At 42.1% G+C, this 7771-nt stretch overlaps 1 protein-coding gene across 2 annotated transcripts in view; it reads left to right on the plus strand.

Annotated features, from left to right (window-relative positions):
* PSMD1 (proteasome 26S subunit, non-ATPase 1) overlaps window positions 1-2641 on the plus strand; it is an 86359-nt gene extending 83718 nt beyond the window's left edge. For both annotated transcript variants that reach the window (XM_006760414.2, XM_006760413.2), the window contains 2 exons: window positions 472-627; window positions 2419-2641. In XM_006760414.2, the coding sequence (XP_006760477.1) occupies window positions 472-618 (147 nt within the window). In that variant the 3' untranslated portion in view covers window positions 619-627; window positions 2419-2641. The remainder of the gene's footprint in view (window positions 1-471; window positions 628-2418) is intronic.
* Window positions 2642-7771: the final 5130 nt, after the last annotated feature.

A 7771-nucleotide genomic window follows, 5' to 3' on the forward strand; every position in this document is an offset into this window, starting at 1 on the left:
CACTGCCCTGACCAGGGCTGGGGATTGAGCCTGCAACCGAGGTATGTACCCTTGACCAGAATCAAACCGGGGACACTTCAGTCCTCCTATATACAAATCAGCTAGGGCTGGTAAATACTATTCTTAAATTGGTATGCATTATCCAAATAGAGTAGTACCACTTGTTCTGCCTTCCAGAGCCACTGGGTTAAGTTTGCAAATACTCCTTATCCGTTATAATGGGCATTGACATTGCTTTCTTCATTAGGCCTCACTAACCCAAAAGAATAGGTCAGGAAGATTAGCATAACACAGGCACAAATGCCAGGTTTCCTGACTCACCTAGTAAAGTGTAGTTCTAGCCCAGTTCTTGTTTCCAGATTATTCAGGCAATCTTAAAATACCATTTAACAAATATGCACTCTAGATTCTGGAACAACCTGGACTATGAGTAGAGCTTGTGCCTCTTTATTCCCTGCTTTGTGTTGACAGCTCTCCATTGGAGGTGTCATCATTCTGAAGGATACCAGTGAAGACATTGAAGAGCTGGTGGAACCCGTGGCAGCCCATGGCCCGAAAATCGAGGAGGAAGAACAAGAGCCAGAACCCCCAGAACCATTTGAGTATATTGATGATTAAGAACCAGAGGTGTGTGGAACAAAATTGTATATTAAGAGAAATCTCTTTGTCAGTTCTTCAGAAAAGTTTTTTTATGTGGGGACATTGTCTCACTTTTTCCCTTTCTTTTGTGCTTAATCCCTATTTACCTAAACAGTATTAAATGATTGCCCCCTCCCCTTTTTTATCTCTGCTTACAATCATAACCACCAATTCCTTGTTCTTTCTTCTTTGAATCTACCCTATAGTGTACTACCAATGCTGTTCAAAGTAGCTGGTCTGCAAACTTTTTATAGGTCTGTGAGGAGGCAGAGAGCTTGCTTTAGGATGTTAATCTGCTCAGTGCTTCTTTTATCAAAACAGCCTTGCTTCCCCCTCAACCCAAAAGAAGTCAGCTAAACAAACAGTTTGCTAGTTGATGTTGATTTACATTGTGATGTAAGCTTCTTATTGTAGATCAGTTACAGTTTGTGGACCAGCCATGGTTCATAGATTACACTTTTTTGAGTAGCACAGGCCTGGACTTCTCACTGATTCTTCTCTCCCTTTCCTTTGGCAATACTTTCAGCACTAAAAGCCTTAACATTTATTTATATAGTGAAATTATTGAACATCTAGTATGTATAAAACACAGTGCATATCGGTACTTTGGGATCATTTAGACTGAAACACAAAGCTTTGTCCAGTTGAAAAAGATGATTATTATGCCAGCATTCTAACAATGTTGGGGGACAGGAGGGTTTAGAGGCAAAAGTTTGGAATAATCTAATTTCACAAAATTGTCATTCATATTTCTCCCATTTTTTTGAATGGTCATCACATATTTGAAGATATACGATCAAGCTTCCTTAATTTCACCCTAGTTCAAATACATTGTCATACAGATATTAATTTATTCAGCTCTTTAAATAAAATAAGAACAGTATCATTGCCTGGCTGGTATGGCTCAGAGGTTGAGCATTGACCTATGAAGCAAGATGTCACGGTTCAATTCCCGGTCAGGGCATATGCCTTGGTTACAGGCTTGATCCCCAGTGTGGGGCGTGCAGGAGACAGCCAATCAATGATTCTCTCTCATTACTGATGTTTCTCTCTCTCTCCCTCTCACTTCCTCTCTGAAATCAATAAAAATATATATATTTTTAAAAGAACAGTATCACTTATTACAAAATAAAAATATATTTAAATTTAAATGTCAGATTACAGATCTAACACCATGAATGTTATACACTGACTAGCAATTAATGAAAGCTTTTACAGAAATGTCAGCTATATATTAAAGCATAAACTCTGTCATTAGTAGGAAAATATATTCAAGCCTCTGAGAGACAGTTTGGACCTTTGAGAGGAGGTGATTTATACTAACATCCTTTCTATCTAGACTTGCTCTTGAAAATTTTCTTTCCGAGAATTTCTCTTTTCAGGAAATCTTGATGTTTCCTCAGCTTTCCCAGCCAGCACATGACAGTGTTACTACCGTGAGCACTCAGTCTCCATATAACCACTCACATTAGCTCCCTTCCTTTCACAACACCTCACTGAAGACCCCCCGATTAGGTCATTCAAGGCAGTTAGTACAAGATGGCTTAGAAATTTTTTAGTTGGAAGCTAAATTCTTACTAGTTTTCAAAAGGATAAAATACTCAATCCAATAGAAATGTGAAAATAGAGTCTATTGTAGCACAAACTGGCATATGAGGACTGTATAGGCATGGTTAGGGGCTAATTTTAGACTTCAACAGCAAGTCGTTTAAAAGAAAACAAAACTGTTTTTGAAATAAAGAATGACCCTAGCTTTGCTTCCCTTCTTCCCTCCCCCAGGATCTCATTGCTCACCTGAAGAAGGTTGTCCAGGTTCATATTGGAAATGTCTATGAGGAAATTCATGTTGAGACCTGCTATTCACTGCATGTATCATTGCCTCTGCGCTGACCTAAAGAACCTTGTCTCCAAGTCTTGGGTTGAAGAGAAGATATATGACTATTTAGTATGTGCTTTCACAGAACTTGGTTTTCAAATAAATATATTAAAATCTCCAGATGGACAAGGACTGTTTGTTTGATTTTCAGCCTGGGTTTTAAATAAATGGGCTTAATGCCTTTCATCACCACCACCACCATCTTCATGAAATGCCTAAACCGAAAGAGCTAAAACCTTGATTGCTAGGATGAATATGTATGACTTTTATATATATATATATATATACACTAGGGGCCCAGTGCACAAATTCGTGCACCTTGAAAGGAACTGTGGGCTGCAGTGGGCTCAGGGGCAGGTCTTAGCCCACCCTCTGTGCCCCTACCAAGCCCCTCCTGCCACGGGCCCTGGTCCCATGTCTGCTGGCAGCCCCGCTCCCACCACCGCCACTCCCACATGCTGACGGCGCCAGCCCCGCTCACACCCACTGACTGTGCAGAGCAATTGGGGTAGTGCCAGCAGCAGGTGCGACACCAGGCGGGACCACGGTTGCGTGGCAGCAAAGAATTTTCAGTAACCACCAAAGGCTCAACCCGATGACAGTGACCAGTGCCCAGCCTCAGTTTGGCACCCCCACTCACCTGCTCCACCATCCCACTGTGGCTGACGCCCACCATGTTCCACACACGGCCCCTGGTGATCAGCACACATAATAGTGACCGGTGATTATGCTGTTTGATCCATTTGCATATTAGGGTTATATATATAGGTAGATACATTTTTTTTAAAGAATACTTTATTGGTTTTCAGAGAAAGAGAAACATTGATGTGAGGGTACAACATTGATCAGCTGCCTCCTATAGCATACTGGAGATTGAGCCGGGGCATGTGCCCTGATCAGGAATCAAATCAGCAATCTTTTGGTGCATGGGACAATGCCCAACCAACTGAGCTATACCAGCCAGGGCACATGATTTTCAAATTTATGACAGTTAAACTATTTCATAGATTATTTGAAAAATAAGGAGGGGAGGGATCAACCCTGGTTCAGAGAGAGTGGAAGGGAAGGGGCAAGGCAGAGAGAGAAAGACCAATGTGAAGAGATACATCACTTGGTTGCCTCCTGCACATGCCCCAACCAGGGCCAGGGATCGAGCCTGCAACCGAGGTTCCTTCAGTCTAAGGACCCATGCTCTATCCACTAAGCCAAATCAGCTAGGATTTCTTTTTTCTTTTTTTTCTTAAGGTATTGAAGGTGTGGATGCCATCATTTATTGAAGTTCCTTTAATGATCCAAGAGAAATGTAGTCTGTTTATGCAATTCAGATGCATTTTTTAAAAAATAATCATTACTTAATTGTTTCCTGCTATTGACCTTGTTAGGAACAACAGATATAAATTATTCTGTTTCTTTTAGCTACAGAATCTGATAATGTACCTTTTTTCTTTCTCCATTTTTTGTTTTTATTAATTGAGATATAATTTAAATGTAATTAAAATGGACACATTTGAAGTGTATACAATTTGATGAGTTTTGACAAATACATGTTTGATTTCGATATTACCAGACCTTTCTTGGATGCTGAACTTTTGAAATAAGCAAGCATGGTCATTATTTTGACAACTCGTTTTCTTGGCATATGAAATGGATCTCTGATTTACTGGAATATGGCAATAAGAACTAGATTTGAGGAGCAGGGGTTGGTTGTGGGGTTTTTCTAACATTTATACATGAATCATTCTTTGCTCCAACCTTGATCCTTTCACTTTTTAGAGTAAACAAACTCTTGGCTAGGTTGATCAGCCCTAATACATTCGTCTACTACAGCTTTGTTAGGTCCAGGTCTAAAGGTTACTGATCCCAAAGGATGGCTCACTCATTGGTTAATTTCATTGTGTCCCCTTCTTTGTAAAGTCCTTGTTTCCTCAATATCAGATGATTCTATAAAAGAGATTATCTCATTTCCTAGACACTTAATTAGTTATGTCCTTCCTGTTCAACCTTCCTGTTCAAGCTTCTAGCATTTCAGACAGAGTGATCTCTGACATTTCCCTTAATATATGAAATGTTTAAAAAACAGAAATCTCAATGATGTTATTGTCCAAAATTGAGTAGTCTGGAAGAGGTGGTACATTCACTGGCCTCGGGCCAAAGTTATTAAATTCAGTCCAAAATAATAGACTGAACTTCAGGAGCAGGCAACACTAGTTCCTAGTATGCAGTGCAATTTAGAATTTATATTTTGGTCTTAAATCATGAGGCTCTAGCTTTAAAAAACAAGCTAAAGCCGTAACTGGTTTGGCTCAGTGGATAGAGTGTCAGCCTGTGGACTGAGGGGTCCCAGGTTCGGTTCCGGTCAAGGGCATGTGCCTTGGTTGCGGGCGCATCCCCAGGCGGGGGTGTGCAGGAGGCAGCTAATCTGTGTTTCTCTCTCATCGATGTTTCTAACTATTCATTTCCCTTCCTCTCTGTAAAAAAATCAATAAAGTATACTTTAAAAAAAACAACAAGCTAAAAAGAAATATGGCTACCTGGATCAGATTATGATGAGACTCATGGGATTTTCCCCCCTAGATTTCATAGGAATGCATAGCACTGAATGAGAGCTAACCAAGAAGTAAAGAAATCCAAAGTGAAGTAAGTCATGTCTGAAGACACGGGATTGGAGCTAGAATTGACACATTCTATAGAACAGCGGTTCTCAACCTGTGGGTCACGACTATCGGAAAACACATATAGCATAACACATATTTACATTATGATTCATAACAGCAGCAAAATTACAGTTATGAAGCAGCAACAAAAATAATTTTATGGTTGGGTCACAACATGAGGAACTGTATTAAAGGGTCATGGCATTAGGAAGAACAAGAAAGGAGAATAGCTGCAATATTCCCAATGATGTCATTGTGGCACACTGTCAGAATTGAAGCCTTGTGGGATGCACAGATGGAAGGAAATGGTTTGATTTCTTGGATTGGACTTAATCCTGGAATCGTCTTTCTACTACCCGTCTGCAGATAAATAACTGCTGGCTCTGCCTTTTAAATACTCTTTCTTGGCATTCATGACAATTTTTTTCCTTCTGTCCCTGACCCCCTTTGTTTAACAGATTGAGTAAATATTTAGCTTTATTTGAGCACTAGAGGCCTGGTGCATAACATTCATGCCCTGGGGGTAAGAAGGGGGGGCGTCCCTCAGCCAGGCCTGTGCCCTCTTAAAGTCCAGGACCCCTCAAGGGATGTCCACCTGTCGGCTTAGGACATCCCCTGAGGGGTCCTTAGCACTTCCTCGGAGGTGGGAGAGGCTCCTGCCACTGCCACTGCGCTTGCCAGTTGTGAGCCCGGCTTCTGGCTGAGCGGCACTCCCCCTGTGGGAGTGCACTGACCACCAGGGGGCAGCTCCTGTGTTGAGTGTCTGCACCCTGATGGTTAATGTGTGTCATAGCAACCAGTCGTTCCGGCGTTCGGTGGATTTACATATTAGCCTTTTATTATATAGGATTTCTTTGTGCAGGGGTTCTGGCTCTTTGGCAGGTCCCACTCCCTATGACTGCTTTTTAACGCTAGCCTTCTCAGAATTTGGTCGGGTTTTCTCATTCTGCCCAATCTCCAAGCAATTTTGTCCGTCCCACACCTTCATGCACTGTCTTTTTTATTATTATTTATTCACTGTCTTTGTGTTCATGACTCCCAATCCACATCCCTCCCATATCTTCATCTGAGCTGGCTGCACATCCAACCACTGTGCATTCCTATTTGGGCTGCCTCTAGGGCAGTTATAACAGTGTCTCCAAAGCACATCCAGCCTATTTCTCCCCCTTGGGGCTAATGACAACCCCTCCATCTGGTAGTCCACATGAGAAACGGGATTTACCCTTGACTCCTCTCAAATATCCCCAGTTCATCCACCCTCCTCCACTGTTTGTGCCCCTAGTTCAAGCACTTAACTATCTCCCTTTAACTTGACCCACTTTAATCCATTCTCCAAAATTGAGCTTTTTAAAATGCAAATCATATGAGTCTCCTGCCTAAACTCTCCCAGTGGTTCTTTGTTGAATAATGCCCACATATGTTGCTGTGTGTGCAAAGTTATTCAAGGCTTTAGCTGTTGCTCACCTCTCCAGCCTCCCATTTCTTCACTCTCCTCCCACCTCCTGCTCAGAACCACTTCCACTTCCTCCAAAAATTCATTGTCATCTCCTAGCCTTTGCACATATCATCCCCTCTGCCTGAATTACCCTCCTCTCTTCACTCCCACCTCTCCCTCTAGGTCAATGGTTCTCAACCTTCTGGCCCTTTAAATACAGTTCCTCATCTTGTGACCCAACCATAAAATTATTTTCGCCAAAACCGGTTTGGCTCAGTGGATAGAGCATCGGCCTGCGGACTGAAAGGTCCCGGGTTCGGTTCCGGTCAAGGGCATGTACCTGGGTTGCGGGCACATCCCCAGTGGGAGATGTGCAGAGGGCAGCTGACCGATGTTTCTCTCTCATCGATGTTTCTAACTCTCTATCTCTCTCCCTTCCTCTCTGTAAAAAATCAATAAAATATATTTAAAAAAATTATTTTCGTTGCTACTTCATAACTGTAATGTTGCTACTGTTATGAATCGTTATGTAAATATCTGATATGCAGGATGGTCTTAGGCGACCCCTGTGAAAGGGTCGTTTGACCGCCAAAGGGGTCACGACCCACAGGTTGAGAACCGCTGCTCTAGGTCTTTAGGTCCCCATTTATAGAGACTTAGAGACTTTCTCCAAGAAATCCTTCCCAGACTCCCCCACCAGAGCTGGACTAGGTTTTTCTGCCTTCCCAGCACCCAGTATTACTCCGGATTGTTCCCGTCACCATATTATCATCTCTTGCCTAGTTGACTTGCCTATCTTCCTCCACATTAGTCTTGCTCACCGTTATAAGCCTAGCACAAAATGTACGATCACATATTCATTGACTACCTGTATTGTCCAGAACAGTGAAAGCCACAAGCGAGCACTAGGAATAATTGGAACAGCCCATGAGTGCATAAGAGGTGATTCATTCATTTGTCTTCAAACCTCTTCCCCAGGGGTCTGAATGTCTCTTCCTATTCCTCTCCCGCAGTGACTAACACTTCTCCCGAGGACTGTTTTTCAATTGGTTTTACTCTTTGGAAACCTGGCTTTTCTTTGTGTGTATAGGCAAGATCGTGTCTCTGAAACCTAACTGACATAAGATGAGAAGAAATGAGCTTGTGCAAAGAAGGTTTTATGGCTTT

The sequence above is a fragment of the Myotis davidii genome, unplaced genomic scaffold (genome assembly GCF_000327345.1).
Source record: "Myotis davidii unplaced genomic scaffold, ASM32734v1 scaffold370, whole genome shotgun sequence".
Classification (NCBI taxonomy): Eukaryota; Metazoa; Chordata; class Mammalia; order Chiroptera; family Vespertilionidae; genus Myotis; species Myotis davidii.